We start from the raw sequence: 21,924 nt of genomic DNA on the forward strand, positions 1-21,924 counted from the left end.
TAACCTGAAACTGTTTCAAAACCAGTTCCTTAAATTTACCATAGTTTGAAGCATCATGAATAGGCTACTTATTGAATATGTCCAGAGCTCTGCCAGTTAATTTTGCTATCAGTGTGGTCATCTTCTGATCTTCAGGGATGGCATGGGGAGGGTACACAGTCTCTCAAAGGTGATTAAATACTCAGCGATATCTCTGGACTCGTCATACTGTGGACATAGTCGCTCCCATTTGTGGATTTTTGGGAAAGTGGAGCCAGCAGGTGGAGGGGTTTGTCTCCTCAACTCCATAACAGCCAGTTCGTGTCTCTGGGCCTCCCTCTGGGCCTCCATAGCCCTCTTGTGGGCAGCCTCTTCCCTTGCATTTTCTGCCTCCACAGCACTAATTTCTAATTGTCTTAGTTCTAGCCGTCTCTTATGTTCATTTTCTTTCTCTTTTGCTTCCAGTTTGGCCAGCTTTAGTTTATTAGCAGCGTCACTAGTACTCATTTTCCTGTTTTTTTGTGCTGGGCCACAACCTCTCTGCAGTTCACTGAAACTGAGATGCACTCAGCTCAGGGGATTCTTAGGGTATGTCTACACTACGAGAGTAATTCGATTTTACTTAAATCGAATTAGTGGAACCGATATTACAAAGTCGAACGTGTGTATCCACACTAAGAACAGTAATTCGACTTTGTGAGTCCACACTAACGGGGCAAGTGTCGACATTGGAAGCGGTGCGCTGTGGGCAGCTATCCCACAGTTCCTGCAGTCCTCGCTGCCCATTGGAATTCTGGGTCGAGCCCCCAATGCCTGCTGGGGAAAAAAATGTGTCGAGGGTGGTTTTGGGTAACTGCCGTCATTCAACCGTCACTCCCGCCCTCCCTCCCTGAAAGCGCCGGCGGGCAATCAGTTCGCGCACTTTTCTGGTGAGTGACAGCGCGGACGCCACAGCACTGCGAGCATGGAGCCCGCTGCGACCATCGCTGCAGTTATGGCCGTTGTCAACACCTCGCACCTTATCATCCACCTTTTTCAGAGGCAGATGCTGAGAAATCGGGCGAGGAGGCTACGGCAGCGCGGTGAGGACATTAAGTCTGAGAGTGGCACAGACCTCTCGCAAAGCACGGGACCCCGCGCCGTGGATATCATGGTGGCAATGGGTCATGTTGATGCTGTGGAACGGCGATTCTGGGCCCGGGAAACAAGCACGGACTGGTGGGACCGCATAGTGCTGCAGGTCTGGGATGAATCACAGTGGCTGCGAAACTTTCGCATGCGTAAGGGAACTTTCCTGGAACTTTGTGAGTTGCTGTCCCCTGCCCTGAAGCGCAAGGACACCTGGATGCGAGCAGCCCTGACTGTCCAGAAGCGAGTGGCCATAGCCCTCTGGAAGCTTGCTACGCCAGACAGCTACCGGTCAGTCGCGAACCAATTTGGCGTGGGCAAATCTACCATGGGGGTTGCTGTGATGCAAGTAGCCAACGCAATCGTTGAGCTACAGCTCTCAAAGGTAGTGACCCTGGGAAACGTACAGGTCATCATAGATGGCTTCGCCGCAATGGGATTTCCAAACTGCGGTGGGGCTATAGATGGAACTCACATCCCTATCCTGGGACCGGAGCACCAGGCCAGCCAGTACATTAACAGAAAGGGCTACTTTTCAATGGTGCCGCAAGCACTGGTGGACCACAGGGGACGTTTTACCAACATCAACGTCGGATGGCCGGGCAAGGTTCATGACGCTCGTGTTTTCAGGAACTCTGGTCTGTTTAGACGGCTGCAGGAAAGTATTTACTTCCCGGACCACAAAATAACTGTTGGGGATGTGGAGATGCCTATACTGATCCTCGGGGACCCAGCCTACCCGCTAATGCCCTGGCTCATGAAGCCCTATACAGGCGCCCTGGACACTGAAAAAGAACTCTTCAACTACCGGCTGAGCAAGTGCAGAATGGTGGTGGAGTGTGCTTTTGGACGTCTCAAGGGGAGATGGAGAAGCTTACTGACTCGCTCTGATCTCAGCGAAACCAATATCCCCATTGTTATTGCAGCTTGCTGTGTGCTCCACAATCTCTGTGAGAGCAAGGGGGAGACATTTATGGCGGGGTGGGAGGTTAGGCACATCGCCTGGCTGCTGATTACGCCCAGCCAGACAGCCGGGCGATTAGAAGAGCCCAGCGGGACGCGCTGTGCATCCGGGAGGCTTTGAAAGCTAGGTTCCACAGTGAGCAGGGTAACCTGTGACTATTAAGTTTGTTTAAAGAGAAGCTGAACCTGCCACCGTTTCTTTACCCAGTTAATGTTGACTATCCTCTCCAGTTACATACCTCCTTCACCCCGTTTCCCCCCTTCCAACACACCTTTAAAAATAAAATAAATGGAACTTTGTTCATTAACACCGTTTTCTTTATTAAGGGTTTCGTGGCAAAGGGTTGAAACTGGGACGGAGACTGTGGTGGGGAGCCGGTGTAGTGATGGAAAGGACGCTTCTAAACTTGAGGAATGACAGGCTTCTGTTCCTAGAGCGGTTCGCAGTGGTGGACTGGTTGTTTCAACGGAGCCTGCCACCCCTCCTGTTCGGGACTCTGTGTGTGGGGGCTATGTGACTTTGTGGCGGAGGAGGACGGTTACAGATCCCCTGCTGCGTGGCTCTGTCATCCAGGATAAGGACCGCTGCATAAGATCTGTAACCGCCCTCCCCCACCACAAACTCACATAGCCCCCCACACACACACAGAACATGAAAACCACCTCCCAGACTGACCAGGGTGCCTAGTGACTGCAATGTGTGTGTGGCCTGCTGCTGAACCTGCCCCCGTGTCTGTACCCTGGTAAAGGTGACTGTCCTGTCCAATTACCAACCCCCTTCCCCCCTTCAAACACACTGTCCTCTGAAAAAACCTGACAGAAACAGTAATTAAAAGAAACGTATTTTTTATTAACAACTACACAGTTAGGGGATGACACTGGGATGGGGGCTTGGGTGAGGTGCTTTTGGAGTGAAGGAAAGGACTTATCAAAACTTTGGGAATGAGAGCCGTCTGGTACTTGAGCAGTCTGCAGGGGTGGAGTGACTGTTTTCACGGCCCCTGCCGCCCCTCCTTCTTGGGACTTTGGGTGAGGGGGGGATGGGACTTTGTGGCGGGGGAGGGCGGTTAGAGATAGACTGCAGCGGGGCTCTGTCCTCCTGCCTCCGGTTCTGCAGAACATCTACAAGGCGCCGGAGTGTGTCCGTTTGCTCCCTCATTAGTCCAAGCAGCGTTTGAGTCGCCTGCTGGTCTTCCTGCCGCCACCTGTCCTCCCGTTTGCTGTGTGATCGCTGGTATTGCGACATGTTCTCCCTCCACTGGGTCTGCTGTGCCGCCTCGGCTCGGGAGCAGCCCATAAGTTCGGAGAACATCTCGTCCCGTGTCCTTCTTTTTCGGCGCCTAATCTGCGCCAGCCTCTGGGAGGGGGATGCCGGGGTAGGTTGGGAGACACTCGCAGCTGTGGGATGGGAAAAAGGGAGTGAATTCCTCACAAAGATACATTTTTGTGAACAATGAATATAGTCTTTCTCTGTGAACAAGACCATGCACAGCACCTATCACATGCACACTCAGGACAAGGTTGAATTTTCGGCCTTCCCATTCAGTGCCTGGGGTCTTGGAGTACAGATCACACAAGCGGGGCAGGACAGCGGAATTCGGGTAGCAGGCGGACATGGTAAGCCGTAACTTTTGGCTGCTGAAAGCTTAATTTATAGCAGTGCCCTCCTTTCACGTTCAAAGCAATGCCCCTAGCGTTGGCCAGTTCCTGCTGCCGGCAATCCGGCCAGCATGAACTCTGCCCCTGTCCCACCCCCCTCGCGGCTGTCCCCGGGAAAGATCCCTGTATGCTGCCCCTGTCCCGCCTCCACTGCGTGGCTGTAAACCGCCGGTTACAGTTATGTAAAGGAACAGGCAATCAGTCCCAATACTAACATTCCCCTAATTTAAAGCAGGTCACCATGAGTGATATCACTCTGATGAGGATTTCGGACACTGAGAAAGACCGCATGCTGCGTGAATGCCAGCAAAAACCAGGGTCGTATGCGGCCATGCTGTGCGAGGCACTGATCCCGGAGTACTTGCTGATAGCCTGGTGCGGAAAAGTTTCCTACCATGGAGGACGCAATAAGGCCGCTCTCCCCAGGAACCTGATGCAAAGGCTTTCAAATTACCTCCAGGAGAGCTTCGTGGAGATGTCCCAGGAGGATTTCTGCTCTATCCCCGGACATATTGACATAATTTTCCAGTAGCTGCACTGGCAAGGACTAAAAAGTAGAGTGCCTAGGGCAAACTAATCATGAAAAACCGGACATTTTGAGATACTTTTGCAGTAGTTGCACTGGCAAGGACTAAAAAGTTAACCGCCTAGGGCAAACTAATCATGAAAAACCCATTGTTAATATTCCATTCCTGTTCTGTTCAAAATAAATGTTTACATGTTTAAAACACTTACCGACTGATCCTTCCCCTGATTCAGGGTCACGGTTAACGCCTTGGGAGGATTGGTAGGAGATCTCCGTGAGGGTGATGAAGAGATCCTGGCTGTCGGGGAAATCAGCGTTGTAAGCGCTGTCGACTGCCTCGTCCTCCTCATCTCCTTCCTCATCTTCCCCATCCGCGAACATCTCCGATGAAGCGGCCATCGACAATACCCCATCGTCAGAGTCCACGGTCAGTGGCGGGGTAGTGGTGGCGGCCGCACCTAGAATGGAATGCAGTGCCTCGTAGAAACGGCATGTCTGGGGCTGGGATCCGGAGCGTCCGTTTGCCGCTTTGGTCTTCTGGTAGCCTTGTCTCAGGTCCTTGATTTTCACGCAGCACTGCGTTGCATCACGGCTGTATCCTCTCTCCGTCATGGCTTTTGAGATCTTCTCGTAGATCTTCGCATTCCGTTTTTTCGATCGCAGCTCCGAAAGCACGGACTCATCGCCCCACACAGCGATCAGATCCAAGACTTCCCGATCAGTCCATGCTGGGGCCCTCTTTCTATTCTGCGATTGCGTGGTCACCTCTGCTGGAGAGCTCTGCATCGTTGCCAGTGCTGCTGAGCTCTCCACGATGTCCAAACAGGAAATGAGATTCAAACTGGCCAGACAGGAAAAGGAATTCAAATTTTCCCTGGGCATTTCCTGTGTGGCTGGTCAGAGCATCCGAGCTCGGACTGCTGTCCAGAGCGTCAACAGAGTGGTACACTGTGGGATAGCTCCCGGAGCTATTAGCGTCGAATTCCATCCACACCTACCCTAATTCGACATGGCCATGTCGAATTTAGCGCTACTCCCCTCGTCGGGGAGGAGTACAGAAATCGATTTAAAGAGACCTCTATGTCGAACTAAATAGCTTCGTTGTGTGGACGGGTGCAGGGTTAATTCGGTTTAACGCTGCTAAATTCGACATAACCTCCTAGTGTAGACCAGGCCTTAGTTAACAGAGACTTTCACAGTGCCCAGTGTTCAGCTTTTCTGGGCAATTTGCACCCTGTGCAGTTTTAGTTTCTTCTGATCTTCCTTCTTACTTATTTTGCTTCCTTTTCTGTCTCTACTTCCCTTGCCCGAAATAAACAAACAGAAAATAACAAACCAGTAACCACTTTGTCTGTTCCCCAGCCACCACACTTAAAACTCACTTAAAATCACTACCAGTATCTCAAAGCAATCAGCTGTGCACAGATCCTGCTCGACTACGCCACTGTGACAGGTTGGATCACAGAAACCCCCTTGGGAGCTGCCACCTAATGTACCAAGACTACTTCTATTCCTGTTTTCCCTGCCAGCTCAGGACTCCAGCACCCTGTCTTGCTGAGCCAGACACTCCCGTCTGCTCCAACACAGACCCAGGGTCTGAATTGCTTGCCCCAAAGCTGCAAGTTTACCTGAAAACAGCTCACAGAAGTTTGCTGGTCTATAGCACTCAGATGCCCAACTCCCAATGGGGTCTAAACCCAAATAAATCCATTTTACCCTGTATAAAGCTTATGCAGGGTAAACTCATAAATTGTTCGCCCTCTATAACACTGATAGAGAGATATGCACAGTTGTTTGCTCCCCCAGGTATTAATACATACTCTGAGTTAATTACTAAGTAGAAAGTGATTTTATTAAATACAGAAAGTAGGATTTAAGTGGTCCCAAGTAGTAACAGACAGAACAAAGTAAGTCACCAAGCAAAATAAAATAAAATGCGCAAATCTATGTCTAATCAAACAATACAGATAAGATCCTCACCAGTTCCAGAATGCTCCCTTTTACAGGCTAATCTCCTTTTAGCCTGGGTCCAGCAATCACTCACACCCCTTGTAGTTACTGTCCTTTGTTCCAGTTTCCTTCCAGTATTCTGGGGGGTGGAGAGGCTCCTTCTTTAGCCAGCTGAAGACAAAATGGAGGGGTCTCCCACGGGTTTAAATAAACTTTCTCTTGTGGGTGGAGACCCCCCTCCTCACTCCTATGCAAAGTCCAACTCCAAGATGAAGTTTTGGAGTCACCTGGGCAAGTCACATGTCCCTGCATGACTCAGTCTTTACAGGCCGAAGCCATTGTCCACATGGTATCTTGTATGTCTCCAGGAAGACTTTTTATGTGGATTGGAGCATTCCAAGATGCATTGTTCCCCACGTGCTTCCTGATCAGGTACTTAACCTTGTGAATTCCTTCCTAGAGAAACTGACCAAATGCCTCACAAAGCTTACTTAGAAACCAAGCAAGTATACAGCCCATATTCTTAACCTCAAGTAGAAAATGATATATATGTACAAATAGGATGAATAGATATACTAGACCATAACCTTTACGGAGATATGTTACATGGCACAGGCAGCACAAAACATATTCCAGTTATGTCATACATACATTTATAAGCACACCTCCCCATAAAGCCTTATGGGGTACACTGTCACACAGTTACTCTCCTGAACAGATCCTCAAAGGAAACCATGGGAACAGTAAAATGCTTTGAGATATGATGGAATCTATGACAGCTTTGTGACCCCTGACAGGCTTTTGTCAGTAGGAGTTGGGCCTGCATCAGCTCAGCAGAATCAGGCCCTTTATGTCTCTGGATTCTTCATCTAGCCACACTCTTTAATTTACCTCCTTCATGTTGGGGGTAAAAGTAAAACTGGTGCAACCATACTGCCGTTTTTAACTTCATTTGTGTGTTTAAAATGGTCAGAGGTTAGAATTGTTTAGAAAAGTTGACTCTAGTGTCTGTAGTACTGTAATGTTTTGGGGATCACCCAGATCATAGAATATCAGGGCTGGAAGGGACCTCAGGAGGTCATCTAGTCCAACCCCCTGCTCAAAGCAGGACCAATCCCCAACTAAATCATCCCAGCCAGGGCTTTGTCAAGCCTGACCTTAAAAACCTCTAAGGAAGGAGATTCCACCACCTCCCTAGGTAACCCATTCCAGTGCTTCACCACCCTCCTAGTGAAAAAGTTTTTCCTAATATCCAACCTAATATCAGTAAGATGTTCTGTTACTTCCAGCCCTGTAACCTTAGCCCAGGTCTACACTAGCGGGGGGGGTCGACCTACGATACGCAACTTCAGCTACACGAATAGTGTAGCTGAAGTCGGCATATCTTAGGTCAACTTATCTGGCCATGAGGACGGCGGCGAGTTGACCGCTGTCGTTCCCCTGTCGACTCCGCTTCGACCTCTCGCGAGCTGGAGTTCCAGAGTCGATGGGGAGTGCGATTGGGGATCGATTTTATCGCGTCTACACTTGATGCGATAGATTGATCACTACCCGCTGATCCCTACGTGTGCTTTAATGCTGTGCTGTTATAGCTCAGATCCCTGATACCAGTAGCCTGTCCAAGGTCTCATCCTGGCTTCCACCAGCCTAGTTACTCCTTGCAGGTTGATTTCAGGAGTCCTTCCAGTTCTGAGTCTCCAGATCCTTCACGAGTTCTTAATTCCCAGACACACGGACTTTTCTCTTCCTGTCCGTCACCCCCAAAGGCATGAAACCAGTCGTCCCACCCCACACGCTCCACACAGTTTGCACAACAGAGACCTGCTTGGGGTAAAAATAAACAAAAGGGTTGTTTAGTAGAAAAACCACAGACTCAACGATGAAATAGTAAGGGAAGCCAACATACACAGGTTACACAGAAAATAAACATAAAGGCACCAACTCAGATGTAAAACTTCTATATTAGATAAAGTCCCTTTTTGAATACAGATGACCTATTGCCTTTGAACAGTTTCCCAGGCTATCCCCTAACTCTAGGGGGAATCTAGCATTTCACAGACAGCTTCTTACTTATAAACTGTCTCTCTGTTTCTAAATAGATTTCACTTTTGCCCCCTTCCATTTTAAAAGGGCTTGGTTTTGTGGGACTTCCGCCCCCTCCCCCCATCAGTCACTATAGATATTCCAAGTGGGGGAAACTCCCTCCTTTCTTAGTTTTCAAAGCCTGGGGTTTTCTTTTCAGTTTCAAGTTGTTCCCGTTTACTTAGATTTTTCCTCAATGTTTTTTTCCTGGGCTGAACAATTGCTAGGTGCATGGAGCGAGTCCCATCTGATTGGGGAAGCAGCCCCTCCCTGCCTGGCTGCCCACCACTCCATTGTGAGGGGGAGGTGAAACTGCACCGCAGATTATGTGCACAGTTTCCTATATACACAAATACGTAAATTCATCACCACAATCTGTATACATGTCTCGTAATGAGCAGCAATTTCTGAACACTACAAACTTCCATAAAAGACCAGGCTCGATTCTTTTTTTTAATACCACAGTAATACAGTATGCAGTCAATTGGTTCGACTGCTCGTTTTTGGGGTTTAAACCTTCTCTTCTCCCACTGCGGGGTCTGGACGATGACTGTCACCCAGGCAATTGTGCAATTTATGAATGTGGGAGAAAGAAGGAATAAAAATGGCGAATCACTTTGGTAAGTCAGATGTGCTGGATTTCTTAACAATGAAATCTGTCCTCTTGCTATGAATGCAGTTAGGGAAGCCATTATTTGTATAGAGCCCTTTCCACTCTGCCCCCTGGACTAAAGATTTCTTTGGAAATTTGGGGTAGGTTGGGTTTGGATGAGCAGAGATATATTTCCAGGGACTTTAGGAAAATCTAGGGAGTGCTTTTCACTTTCATTCATGTACAGAGTACTTTTGTCCTGGGCCTCGTAAAGACAGATAGGAAAAAAAAAATCTGCTTTTCTTCAACTTGCTTTCACATCAAAAAATGATGAATCTAGTTTTAAACCTAAATGGGTTTAACCTCCCCATCTGAATGAGAATGAGTCTTGTTTAACAGATTATTCTGTGTGACATACAATGTAGCTTCAAAGAAAAAAACAAAAAAAAACCCACACTCCAAAATACAGAACATGTGATCCTATACTAAAGCACATTAGTCATCTTTTAAATAATATGGTTCATAACATAATGCCAGGTTTTAAATGTATATTAAGTAATTGGTAATATCTTGTTTTTTCCCATGCAGGTGTTTTGCACTAAATTGTCAGAAGCAGGTGTTCCAGCTGAAGTGATAACTGGCATCTTTTCAAATATTTCCTCCATCTATTGCTTCCATGGACAATTTCTCCTGCCTGAGCTCCAAAAAAGAATTACACAAGAGTGGTGGGTAAACCAATGTATTACAAATAAACATTCAGTTTGCAGGCGTTCTAGTGATCAGAAAGCCTAGTCTTACAACATAGGTTTTAATTACACAAGAACATACTATTTCCCGTATAATACAGTAGGCCATCATACCTTTTTTTAATACATGCCAAGATACAAAGGCAAACCTAAATAAAAAAAATATTGTCTCAGAGTGCTTTATGGGTCCAAAACATTGCAAGGAGTTTCTTGACAAGGCATCCAATCAAACCTTATCTGTTCATTCCCTTTGGGGCACCTGCCATTGGCCACTGTCAGAGGACAGGATACTGGGATTGATGGACCTTTGGTCTGACCCAGTACGGCCTTTCTTACGTTCTTAAGAGCTGTCCTCCTGGACAGTATTTCCACCATTTCAGTATTACAATACCATAAGACAGCCAGATCACTTACTATTTTTTATTACTTTGGCCCCACAAGTGGTTCTGTGAGGCAGTCAGAAAGGCAGTGGCAAATATCAACATATATACATATACAAGGATGCTAGCACGCTCCTATAATGGAATAGAGTTTTGTGTGCTATATCTAAGGCTTGATTGGATCAGTCCATTTCTTTAAGAACTAAGTTGTGACTATGTTACGATTAACTGTAAATATAATTTTTACTAGAAATAGTTTCACACAATGTATGAAGCCATCTAGACAAGTTACGTAGATCTGTAAATCTGTTAGTCTCTTGTCAAATCTGTTCCATTAGTGTTTTACACCTTACATCAAAGTCTATTTGACTCCGAAATTCAAATGCATTGTCTCCTGCAAGATAAACTGCTATAATCATAATTATATTAACATCCACATTGTACACACGTAAGTATTTCTTTAAGCATAAGCAGTTGTTTTTGTTGAATGTTTTATAATGTTTATGCTTTAGTTAGACCCTGAAAATTGCACCAAGTTGTAAATACGGAAGATATGGAATGCAAGAAAGACAGGCTATTTGTAAGATAGACCTAGAAAATTAAATTTGAGATGACAAGTTGGCTGTAAAGACTTTTCTTCCTGTAGAAAGCATAGTGTGTTCTGACACAGTGTTTTTATATTAAACTATAAAGTCAACTGAAATTTAACCTGCTTATCTACTCTGAAATGATGGAGACAAGATCAGAGTTCACATCTTACTCTGCTGAGTCCACTCTTTTTATACTTTTTCGTACATCAGTGACCAGAGGGAATAAGCAAAAAGATTGCCACATTTGAACATGACTAGAAACTATGGGGACAGCCATTACTATGAGGAAGACTAGACACCAGAAGGGTGCTGGGAAGTCAGATGCATGCATGGGCTATTAAATGACTAGTACAGTTTAATGTAGATTAAAATTAAAGTTATGAGCTTAGTGTTGGGGTGAAATGACAAGAAGGCATTGTCTCCTAATGGCCATGACCTGCAAGACAGCCACTGGGAGAAAGGTCCTGCTTTGAGAGTGAATAGAAACTTAGAGCTGGCATTTGCAAAAAGTCTCAGGGTATGTTTACACTACCCACTGGATTGGCGGGCAGCGATCGATCCAGCGGGGATCGATTTATCGCATCTAGTCTAGATGCGATAAATCGACCCCCGAACTGTCTCCCGTCGACTCCTGTACTCCAGCACCGTGAGAGGCACAGGCAGAGTCGATGGGGGAGCGGCAGCAGTCGACTCACCATGGTGAAGACACCACAGTAAGTCGATCTAAGTACGTCGACTTCAGCTACGTTATTCACGTAGCTGAAGTTGCGTAACTTAGATTGATTCTCTCCCCCCATTGTAGACCAGGGCTAAGAGAGTTAGACACCCATCTCCATAGAAACTTGTGCACTGAACTTCCTTTGGGCTCCTTGGAAAATCCCAGCCTACATCTATTAGTTCTAGGATTGCCACCTAGGATTGCTAATATTAGCACATAGCTATCTAAAGATGTCACTGTGCTTAAGCCTTACAATACCCGTATGAGGTTGGTGAGAGTTGTCATAGACAGGAAAACTAAAGCTCAGGAAGTGTGACTTGCCCTGGTCACACAGGACTGAAATAGAACCCAAATCTGCTGGTTTCCAATCCAGCCTTATTCCAACATTGTGATGGTTGGGCCAGTTAACCATTATTGTAATTATTCCTTCTCTTGTGTGTCCAGTCAGAAATAGGAATGCAAATGCATAGATAAGGGATAACACCATCTCCGGGATCCTGAATAAAATCTTTTCTAACAAGCCCCATGTACATCCTGAGGTCTTGTCTCTCCTAGGCCTCCATTCTTGTCTGAATTCTGGCCCTCTCATGCTGCTCCAGTGGCATAAGGGGGATAGAAAGTAGCTGAAAACTTCCCCAGCCCAGGAGGGATCCTGAGAAATGCTTTGCTCCTTTGTGACCCCAGTTTAAAGGGCATGTAGTAGGATGAAGGGAGTGTGACCAGGCTGGCAGCTCTCTGGGCTCAAGTTATTCTGGGCTGCAGAGCAGCCCATAAATGACTATGGAAAGCTTCTGTAAGCTAGAGTAACCCTATGGCTGCTCTGACTCTTTCTGTGGGCTGGGCAGGCCCCCGTCAAGCCTTAAACTTAGGAGATATGAAAGTCTAGATCCAACTTTGCTCCCAGCCCCCACTTCCTGGGCTCTGTCTCCTGAGGGGCCCAAAATATGGAGGGAGCATTTATTCAGGATATTCTGTTTCCTATATTGTTGTTTGTACTTGTGAGGAAAGTGAATTTGTGGGGAAGTTCTTTATGTATTACTGAGTTTCTGTGTCCTCCCTATGTGCTAACATGTAACCCCCAGGTGGAGTGCCTAGAGGTAACTACATGGCCTCTTTGCATCTTCAGTTCTTTGGCTATATGGAAAAAAATCACTGTGAAACATCACAGGCTCTTTTCAGTAAATTACTTTTCTTATTAGACAAACATCTAGATTATTCTCTTAATAAAATTTCACAGAGCTGCATTCGGCCTTAATGTAAGTCTGGGTGCGCTCTTAGTGATGTCAAAAAGGAATTGCCCCTTGCTACAATTGGGTCGGAGTGTGTGTGTGTGTGTGTGTGTGTGTGTGTGTGTGCACGCGCTCCTGCAATAGCGTGGGTTTCAAGACACGTTTATCTGCCTTCTTTGCAATAGGAATGCAACCCCACGGCTGGGAGACATCCTTCAAAAACTGGCTCCCTTTCTGAAGATGTATGGAGAATATGTAAAGAACTTTGACAGAGCAATGGACATGGTGAACACATGGATGCAGCGATCATCTCCATTTAAAGACGTTGTTCAAAATGTACAGGTATAAAGTCATTCCTTTTAGTGCATCTCCAGATTGATGGGATTTTAATTCTTTTTGCCTGTCCAGTTCTAGCACTCCACAGTGGGTTGCCGGGTAATGTTCCTATAGTGCTGAAATATAAATATAGTAAAAATCCTTTTTTCTTCTTCTGCACGTGACATACATCACTACACAGGTGGAGTATTTCTCCAACAGGATTTGGGAACTCCCTGTAAGCCATAACAATAATGCCAAGTTACTCTAATTTTGGTCAGTTTTATTCCCTTTGTTTACAGAGATTTTAAAAACACTGAACGTATCTCCTTCATTATTGTAAAAACTTAACAGTGAGTTCGTCCCTAAGGCAAAAAAGGAATTGGAGAGGGATACTGTCAATATACACATTGTAAATTAATCTTTTTAAAATTCCTTTCCCTTCTTACTAATAAAACGCTAATTTTAAAGTGAAAAATTTAAAGCCTAATACATATCTTGCTTTTCTTTGCTTGTTTGCAGTGGGCACCTCATTCTCCTTGGATGATGAAAGTAAAGCATTCAGTTTCATTTTTATTTCTAGTCAATTTAATTTTCTGGTGTTTATGCTGTAGCACAGATCTCTTGTTTGGGCTAACGATTTTTCAGGAGAATGACTTACCTAAAACTTTCAGTTGTAATGAAAAATAAACAATGAAATCCTTTCTGCTCACATCAATATGCTTTGTAAATTTTTTCCCTGTTGCTTTCTTTGCATGAGTCTGGAGCCAGCCAAGTTAGGAATGTAGTTGAGGCTCAGCATATTTGCAGGTGCAGGGAGAGCATCCACTGTTCTTTGCAAAGAACAGCGATTTGCAGGGAGAGGGTTAATGCTTTCTCTCTGTGCACAGAGGAGAGACCACAGCGGCATGTCTGAAATGCAGGGATTGTCCTGGTGGTAGGGCTGGGCGAGCTGTCATGATTCTTCCCCCCTCCCCCCACCTGCAAGAGGAGAAATGTGCCAGGGCTGGCTACCAATGTGAGTCAGAAGCTCCTTCCTGGAGCCGGTGGAGAGGAAGAAAAGAGGGGAGAATATTAATTGGGAAAGTTGTCCTTCTACCAGACTTGTACTACAAATGCCCTTTTTTACCTCAATCATCTGGCTAATCTTGGACTAAGTGAGGTTTTGATTATTCTGACTGGGGTCTGAAAAGCTAAGTGCTCCTTTTGGTTGAAATTTGAGACCCTGGAACATGAGCCCCAAACGGAGCATTGCTTGTGTGATTTGTCTGAGAGGTCTGGAGTGTACTCCCTGCAGGGCTCCCTGATTCTTTCTGCTTGTGCCAGCAGACTGTCTCGGCTCACTTCCACTTTGCTCTTAACGTTCCAAACCTTCCTAGCCCAGTTCTCCAGAACAACACACAACTGGTCTTTACATTTTGATCTAAAAATCTGTTGTCCCTTTAAAACAGAGCAGTGTTGTCCAAGACACAGTCCCACTGACTTCAGTTTGCATCCGGCCCCTTGGTGAAGGTTTCTTTCTCAAGAATATGGAAGCCCCACTGTAACTCATTATTTGTCTTACTTCCTGCAGCAAGGAGATGTATATTTCCCTAAAATTCTGCTATGTCTCCTCTATCACATCACCAAACAGGCTAACCACACAAATGGTTCACATTAGCTGTCAGAGCCCCCCCCAAAAAAGGCCGGCAGCTATCTGCGATCATGAGTGTCCTCTGCTGCCCCATGAAAAGAGTTCTTGACAAGTAAGTTTAACACAGGGGTTATATCTAGAGCTTCCAGTTCTGAAGCCCAGTGGTGGTAATCTAAAATGGCAACACTGTTAACTATTTCACTGCTGATTATTTTAGCAGAGATGTGCAGCTTGCTGGCTAGATCTCCAACTGGTATGTCAATAGGCCCTGGTCTATTGCCTGAGGATTTACCCAGCGTGTGTGTTCCGCAAATCTCAGCTGCCTTTCTGGTGCCCTCTTACCAGCTTTTCCTTTATCTTTGCCCCCATAGCTGTTGTGACACGCATTGTCATGGTCAATACAAAAGCCTGTAGCCTCTCACAAATGGAAAATGCAGCACAGCGTAAAACAAATTGGATTTAATGTCAGCATATGAGCTACCGAACTGATTGTATTTATTTTCATATTTAATTAATTTCAAACCTGACATTTTCATTTTAAATGAAGCTGCCATAGGATTTCTTGTCTCTGATGCCAGCACATCAAAGAACCCAGGAACCTTGCTACAGAGAATTAGCTCCACCTTGCCATGGGGGTGGGATGGGGGGGGGACTTCAATTACAAATAGAGAATGTCCAGTGGTTTAATGTGATTTCTGTTGGTTCGTCCTGTGACCTTGCTTTGCAAAACATCACTTGAAATGTGTTGTAATCCGTCAGAAATGCACTAACGCTCATGTTTTATTGCTTAATTATGAAATTCCATGTGGGTTATTAATAACACTCTAGGGATTGTTGAATGGCATAATTTTTCAGGTTGAGGAATTAGCAATAATTAAATTGAGCTCATAAACACCTGACATTTTTTACTGCAAAAAGCCATAACTGATCACAAGCTATTGATTGTTTACTTTAGGCAACCTTAAAGATAAATACATCCTGATGTTACCATTATATCCATCTTCTGGGGCTCAGTCCTGCTAGGTGTTGAGTTCCCCCAATGCTTATTACAGGCTCAAACTTTACATTGCTGACCAAAATGATACAATGATTTTTCTGAAGTCATAGGAGATTTGTACAATCTCCTGTCTTAACAGAGAGACTGTTTGCTTTGTGAGAACTCGCTTTTCATGCACATCTGGTACCCTTGCCGAGGTTTTTTAGTATTTACAGGTTTCACACCATTGTGCAGCCCGGCTCTCACTTGAACTTGTTTAACGCCAAACTTTGAAATGCCTGTTGCTTCCTTTTAGATGAAATGGATTCTGAAGATGAGAGACATGGTGCTTTATTCTTAATTATAGCAGTAGAGCTGGGCAAAACACTTCCATGTAAAATCTCACTTATTTCTTCCCCACCCCATTCTTTGTCCAAATTTTGAATTTTTCAAATTTTCACATCAACATTAATTATTGATTTGTCTAAAAGTAATGCCCACTGACCCCGAATAGGGGTCATACAAATAGATTGTAAGAAATGATCCCTGCCCTTAAGAGTTTACAATCTAACTAAAACGAGATACAACTCACCCTCTTGTTGCAACAAACACATAATATAATAATAATATATGGAGATATACCTAGAGCTGGAAGGGACCTCGAAAGGTCATCGAGTCCAGCCCCCTGCCTTCACTAGCAGGACCAAGTAGTGATTTTTGCCCCAGCTCCCTAAGTGGCCCCCTCAAGGATTGAACTCACAACGCTGGGTTTAGCAGGCCAATGCTCAAACCACTGAGCTATCCCTCCCTAAAGAAATGAACATAGAAGAAATGGTGTGTGTGTGTGGGTATCAGTGAGAAGGAAAAGTGACTACATAAGAAGTGATTGTATGGATTAATTAATTGTATATGCATTAAGAGAAAACAAAGCACCTGATTTTCACTGGAGTCTAAGTTTGACTTCCTCTTATATACTGAGACCTGTATATGCTCATTTTGGTGCACTAATGAGTCTACATGTAATGGAAGCAATTGGGTTTTTGTGACTACAGATTCCATCAGCTGTGCCTGAGCTTACAGGAGTTAGCAAACCGTGTGTGTAAATGTACTATCACACATACACTTGCATAAATAAAACAGTTATATAAAATACCCCCGTTTAGCCATGATCAGCTGGCAGTTTTCTGTGGGCGTCCTAGTAGAAGTGAATTTTAATGAAGGATTAGAAGGATGACCGGGTATTGGCTTTGAGGGCTAGTTTGAAGATGCTGTTGGAGGCATGATAGAAGGAGGTGTGAAGATGCTTGTTGGGGAATTGAGCAAAAGGGCAACAGAGGATGTCATCCTTGTGGGGGAATGCATGATGCAGTACGATACAAAAGCGAATAAGGGAGTAGTATAATTCTCTCTTCCTGGAATCTTTAATTCTTTCCCTCCCAATTGTGGCATCTGAGAAATGTTATGCTGTAGAACTCTGAAAGATAATAAATTTAGCTCAGCCACTATAAACAGCAATAGTGTTCAGTACATGGTGACAGATTATTTTTAAAGTAAATTTACATCTTTGAATTACTGGAAAGATGGCTAATATTTTTCTGTCAGGCATTTGTCTCATTATCTCCCAGAATCAGGCAAGTCAGCATTATGTCTTCAGCTGTAATATTTATGGGAAATATTGGAAATACTTTACACAAACAACTTTTGGCTGAGGAATAGAATACAGAAATTAATGTGGTGGGTTGAGGGGATGCTAGTATTCAAACAGAAATATGTGACTTGACCAAAACTTGGTCCAAAGGATTTATTTTACTAGATAGGCTGAAGTATTAATTCCATAGAGGAAGGATGTGTTTGTAGTTATGACACTGAACTGGGATTGAGGAGTTGTGGGTTCAGTTCATGGCTCTTCCAGAAACTTCCCATGTGCCGTGGAACAAATTACTTCATCTTTCTCTGCCTCACTTTGCCCACCTGTAAAACAGGCATATTACTTCCTTACCATGAATATTGTGAATATAAATACTTGGCATAGTATAAGTACCATGATGATTGGGGCCTGATGAGTGCCTTGATAGGTAACCATTTAATAAAGTAATATGCATGCTCAGTCTTTAAACCAACCCCAGATTGGTCAAGTGAAACAGGGATGCAGTGTCATGCTTTAGAAGCTTATACAAATGACTTTTGTTTTCAGTCTCTGTGCTGTTGGTACAATAAATGCTAATGAGGGAGAAGAAGTATTTTTGTGCCCCTGTGTTTATTGCATTAGTCATATGCCACTTGGTCTCCTAGGGCCAAGTTCTAACAAGGGACTCACACAAAGTCTTGTACACACCAACACAGGAGACATTTTTAATAAAAAACAAGAGAATGACTGTAAATTTATAACAATTGGTAGAGAAGTAAGGGCCAACTGTCTACATTAAACACTTCTTAAAAACTGACTAGATTTTAGATTGACAGTGTCCCTTTATTTGTGTGGGTGCAAATGTGATTTTTTTTAATTGCAGTTTGAGTTGAAAAAAAAAACATACAAAGAAACAACATAATCCTTGCATAATTGTTTTCTCTGAGTTACAGAAACAGGATGTGTGTGGGAACCTGACACTGCAGCATCACATGCTTGAGCCTGTGCAGAGAATTCCTCGCTATGAGCTTCTTCTAAAGGATTATCTAAAGAAACTTCCAGAAGAGTCTCCAGACAGGAAGGATGCTGAAAGTAAGTGTAGTTTCCATGATCTGCATCATGAATGTGAACCATGTTGTTGGGAGGAATCATGTTCTTGTGTAGCCTTGACTTCAAAGTTCAAATGTTGTTAACAGTAAATGAGACAATTGTAGATGCATAGACTGAATTAACTGTTTGAACATGGCAGAGAAGCTATGCTAGATGGACATCACAGTTCTAGAAATCAGGACAACGTTACCAAATAAGCAATGACAGAATACTGTAGTCTATACCAGAGACACAGGACATTCAATTACCTTTATGATGGCTTGGTGGAGGAAAACAGAAATTGTCTGAAATGTGAGTGTTTTCTAGGGATTCGGGCCGCATGACATTAAGACTGGGAGGGAAGAAGAATATTCCTTTATTGATTTACAACAGCTTGGAATCGTCTCAAGAAATGCAACGCATGTAGGCCCTGCTTCAGCAAAGCACTTCAGCACATGTGTAAAACGTCTTAATTGGGACTTAAATTACAGTTTTATGAAAGGGAAATGGTTCCTAAATTGTCAGTTTTCCCCTTTATGTGCTGTTTTGCTTCTTGTCTGGACTTGTAAATAGAACAGGATAAAATGAAATATCATTTACATGCCTGCTAAGCATGCAAATGCGATTCTGTGTATCAAGGCTTACAAATGTTCTATTTAATTCAGGGAAGCGCAGAATTCAGCAGGTCTTTTGCAGCGGAAACTTACATATGAGGAAAATAAAAATTGTGCTATTAACTGATAGACTTAAGAATGTATAACTGCTACTACCTTTATTGCAGAATCGCTGGAGCTCATTTCTACAGCAGCAAACCATTCAAATGCAGCCATCCGAAAGATGGTGAGTAGAAATTGTGTAATGGATCATGATGTGACCCATTAACTAAGATCTTTGGTTCAGTCAATTATTCTCTTATTGCCACATCTTCCATTAAAGAAACGCTTTAGTTCTGGGGAAATTTTTCAAATACATTATATCAGACTTAAATAGAAATTGAGGAGCCTTATACCTGTGTTCCATAAATGCTCCTGCCATTGTTACCACACACTGAAGTTTTTGTGTGCCAAGATTTCATACACCTCACACCAGTCTCAAAACAGAGGCAGTTAAGGAACGTGGGAGAGATGAGGAAGAAATATTTGCAAAAAATGGTCTTTGTTTTGCACTGAAAAATTTTGAAACTAGAAATTTTTTGGACCAGTTCTACTCAAAGTGTGCCTGCAATTTTTCACATGTAATTTTTTGGGCATACAAAGAATCTTTATTTGTGCCTAGTCTTTATATGCGTAACAACATCTAGTGTGCGTGTTCAAAGTTGCAGACATCACTTTTGAAAATTTAGTCCTTCGTATCTAAAGTTGGGCAGCCAGAATTAGAGATGACTTTGTAAAATCTACCTCTTAAAACATAGGGATTACATTTTCAGTGAGACTTCAAGCTGGCCTCCACAGACCTGTTTGTGCACTACAGTTCTGCACAGTTAAAATAAGGGAGGGGGGCTGTTTGTACTTGCAGATCGTATCACTTGTGTGTGTGCACGTGGATGTATAAGAGGTCTAAAATACTAAATGCTACTGTTCATGCCCATGGATTATTTGTGGATGCAGCATCATTGTTGTTTTCAAAATCAGGCCTGAGGTATTCTACGTAACAGTAAGATGATCTCAAGAAAACACCCTTTATTCTATAAAGGGCATACTATCCTCTCTTTTAAAGGTTGTTTTTGCACAAAAATGTTTGGAAAAACACTCAAAATTACCGCCATACATTTTCACCCTACCTAATTTGTATTATATTTTTCATTTCAGATTGCCTTATAATATGGTTTCTATTTTCCCCCATCTATATATCAGGCATTCTCTGCATTTTTCTCATGCTCTTGTTACTTTGAGTAAAATAATTCTAGACAATGTGTTGAATAACACACTTGCACCTCACGCTGTCCAAACTAGAGGAATTAGTTGTAGCTTCCTCTTGTCAACATGGCTGGCAGACACATTATGAAATTCCTACTTCCTCCATCCCCGAGACATCATCAGACCACTTTTCCTCTTGCTGGTAACCAGCTGATGTCCGAATCCTTTCACATGTAAAAGGGTTTAGGAACCATCTATTTCTGTTTGAATTCTGTTCTTTCCTAGCTTTTCTCTCCTATAGCTTTTGGTATAAATGTTTTCAACTTTGTGTCTAACTTCTCTACTGCTGGTAGCAATTATTTCACTAGCTCTAGGGCCACAAACACCAGGTATTTGTGCTTATAGTGGAGTAGCATATTTTATAGATCTTCATTACATCCCGTATGTGGAGCAACCACCCCATTACCACAGTGGTGGGTACTATATAGAAATATAAAGGAATAATGCAACTATCGGGGATGTATGGAAATAGAGCTTTCCAAGATATTCTTCTCAACTCTGAGTGGTCTGCAAAGAGATCTGGGGTGAAGATCATTTACTTTATTTCACCTAAGTATAGCTGGCCAGACCCTGAGGTCTTTACTCAGTTTTAAACCAGGCAGTGAGTTCCTCTACAGTTAATGGGATTTGCCTGAGCTAACACCTAGGAAAAACTAAATGAGGAGCTCAGGGTTTGGCCCAGTGGCTCATGAATTTGTTTTGTTCCCTAACACGTAAACTTGTTATCTCCAGCATGCCCTCTTTTATTGCTCTGCAGGGATTGAGACACAGGAAGTGCTTTTGGAATGCAAAGGGGGAAGATAGGGTTCATGCAGGGCAGTGTAGCATATGGTGGAATACCCACTGCTAAAGGCTGTATACTATATGTGCACTGGAAGTAGCATGCAAGCCTGCTGCTAATGTATGGATTAGCAGACAAGATCAGGCCTTAAACATAATACAACCAAAAGGAGGGCAAGAACTCTAGCAAAATGCTCTAATTCCTAGACCTGGATTTAAAAAATCCCATCGATTTCCCTTCCATAGGTTCACAACTTTTGTAGCAATGGAAGAAATTATAACCGTTGCTTCAAAATTTGATCAAAATAATGTATCTTACCTAGCATACAGATATCTCTTAGGATTTTGTACTGTCAACTACCACAAGATTGTCTGAGCTCCTCCTACACAAAATGGAGTGGTAATAGTGGATTTCAAGGGGTCTGGGGCTCGTCTCTCTTTTTGGAACTTTAAAAACTCTGCTTGAACTACGGCCTTTTGTTTGTTTGGTTGACTTGTTTGTTTCAGGTCTTATTGTTTTTGTTTTTGCTTTGCTGTTTATAAATGTGATTTATTTTTGGAGTGCGGAGGGGGATGTCTGCCATCTATGGCAGAGTGCCTTAATTGAATGAGAGAACACTGTACCAAACTTTATTAAGCACTTCCAAAACCCCAGTTGCATATGCATGAGCAAATTCAGATTTCAGTGCACAGGGGCTCGTATGTGACTTTTTTTAAAAAATCATCTGTAAAAGACTTTGATGGAGCATATCTACCAGCTTGCAGTTTAAATGAACTGAAACTCCCCAAACACAATTGTTTGGCTGATTTTGCAACTGTTTGGAGATTTAAGAATCTTTCCTGTTTCAATTTGTTACGGCTATTGAAAAACTGATAGTAGTAAATGCCGGTGGATGAACTAGACAACTTTACAAGACTGGTCAATGAGCAAGGAAGCTAAGAATTTTTATAGGGTTGAATATAAAGCTGGCATATGGTGGTGGTTGTGCTGTAGAGTTGAAATTCACTCCTGTGCAAAGATCCTGGCCAGTGTTTATGCAACAGTT

At 43.7% G+C, this 21,924-nt stretch overlaps 1 protein-coding gene across 1 annotated transcript in view; it reads left to right on the plus strand.

The window, feature by feature from the left end:
* Window positions 1–21,924, plus strand: part of FGD3 (FYVE, RhoGEF and PH domain containing 3) — a 187,288-nt gene that overhangs the window by 121,535 nt on the left and 43,829 nt on the right. The window contains exons 6-9 of the mRNA XM_024223450.3: window positions 9,468–9,604; window positions 12,728–12,884; window positions 18,047–18,185; window positions 18,964–19,022. Coding sequence (XP_024079218.2) covers window positions 9,468–9,604; window positions 12,728–12,884; window positions 18,047–18,185; window positions 18,964–19,022 — 492 coding nt within the window. The remainder of the gene's footprint in view (window positions 1–9,467; window positions 9,605–12,727; window positions 12,885–18,046; window positions 18,186–18,963; window positions 19,023–21,924) is intronic.

This window comes from Terrapene carolina, unplaced genomic scaffold (assembly GCF_002925995.2).
Source record: "Terrapene carolina triunguis isolate 2854851 unplaced genomic scaffold, T_m_triunguis-2.0 Scaffold89, whole genome shotgun sequence".
Classification (NCBI taxonomy): Eukaryota; Metazoa; Chordata; order Testudines; family Emydidae; genus Terrapene; species Terrapene triunguis.